The 1,000-nt window shown below is 44.7% G+C and overlaps 1 protein-coding gene across 1 annotated transcript; it reads right to left on the reverse strand.

The window, feature by feature from the left end:
• Positions 1-3: 3 nt before the first annotated feature.
• LOC125200266 (L-ascorbate oxidase homolog) lies at positions 4-995 on the reverse strand (the record flags this gene model as incomplete). Its single annotated transcript, XM_048097953.1, has 4 exons — positions 4-54; positions 158-503; positions 613-715; positions 789-995. Coding segments are annotated over 4 exons (707 nt in total), but the record flags the coding sequence as incomplete, so codon positions are not given.
• Positions 996-1,000: the final 5 nt, after the last annotated feature.

Consider the following 1,000-nt stretch of genomic DNA (forward strand, 5'->3'; position numbering starts at 1 on the left):
TAATGGTAAGAGCCCTGTGGATTGGGTCGAGGCCCACTTGCTGTCAGGTTCCGGCTGTTTCATCAACATACAACCATCAGAATTTCACTTTCAAAAGATCATATCTTCACTAAAGCAGTCACAAGAATTGTTTATAAAGTGCAAGAGCCTTCATTACCGGATGGATCTTGCCTGGTTCAGAGACCACTCAATCTCAGTGGTAGGTCCACCAGGGGGATGACCATAAACTTTTGTGACTGAGTTACGGTAATGGAGGATAGCGGTGTTGGTGAGAACTTTGGAGGTGAAACGAGTTGAGACAACAACGTAGTAGTCCTTTGGTGGCTGGTTAGCTGTGACCAAGACTGAGTAAGACTGGCCTAGATGGACATCCAGAGAGGAGTAAGTGTTCTGGACTGTGTGGGATCCTTCTACTTCCACCAGCTTCATCAAGTGCCCTTGAATCCTGAAGTTGAGGGATGTAGCAGTCCCAACATTCGTTATCCTGAATCTGTATGTTTTACCTGTAAAATAGTTGAGACTTTGTGTTCACAAAGACAGAAAAGGCATGCTAAAGATATGCAAGAGCTACTACTTTTAGCTTCTAAGTTCGGTTAGTTGAAGTTAAATCACCTTGTTCAACAGTGAATGTGTATCCATTCCAACCACGACCGTTGATAACGATGCCATCAGGGAAGGGGAGAGTGTGACCACCATTCACAAAATATCTCAGTTGCTGCAAGAACATGATTTGTGAGAAAGATGTGCAGTGATTCCATCAAAACACAAATGTCAAAAGATTGGCTTACTCTCTGACTTCTCTTGTACCAATCCCCAGCAAGTACAACATGATCCCCAGCAGGTGGGGGGAATGGTACAGGAATTTGAGGACGACTGTAGATTTTGATGCTCCCATATCCTCCAGCAGCCTTATGGAGTCCAAGCGATGGGTAGTAGAAGTAAGTCCCTATCTGATCTTTTGCTTGGAGGGCATAAGTGAAGTTTCTACGGGGCAGGATCG

Source organism: Salvia hispanica, unplaced genomic scaffold, assembly GCF_023119035.1.
Source record: "Salvia hispanica cultivar TCC Black 2014 unplaced genomic scaffold, UniMelb_Shisp_WGS_1.0 HiC_scaffold_882, whole genome shotgun sequence".
Taxonomy (NCBI): domain Eukaryota; kingdom Viridiplantae; phylum Streptophyta; class Magnoliopsida; order Lamiales; family Lamiaceae; genus Salvia; species Salvia hispanica.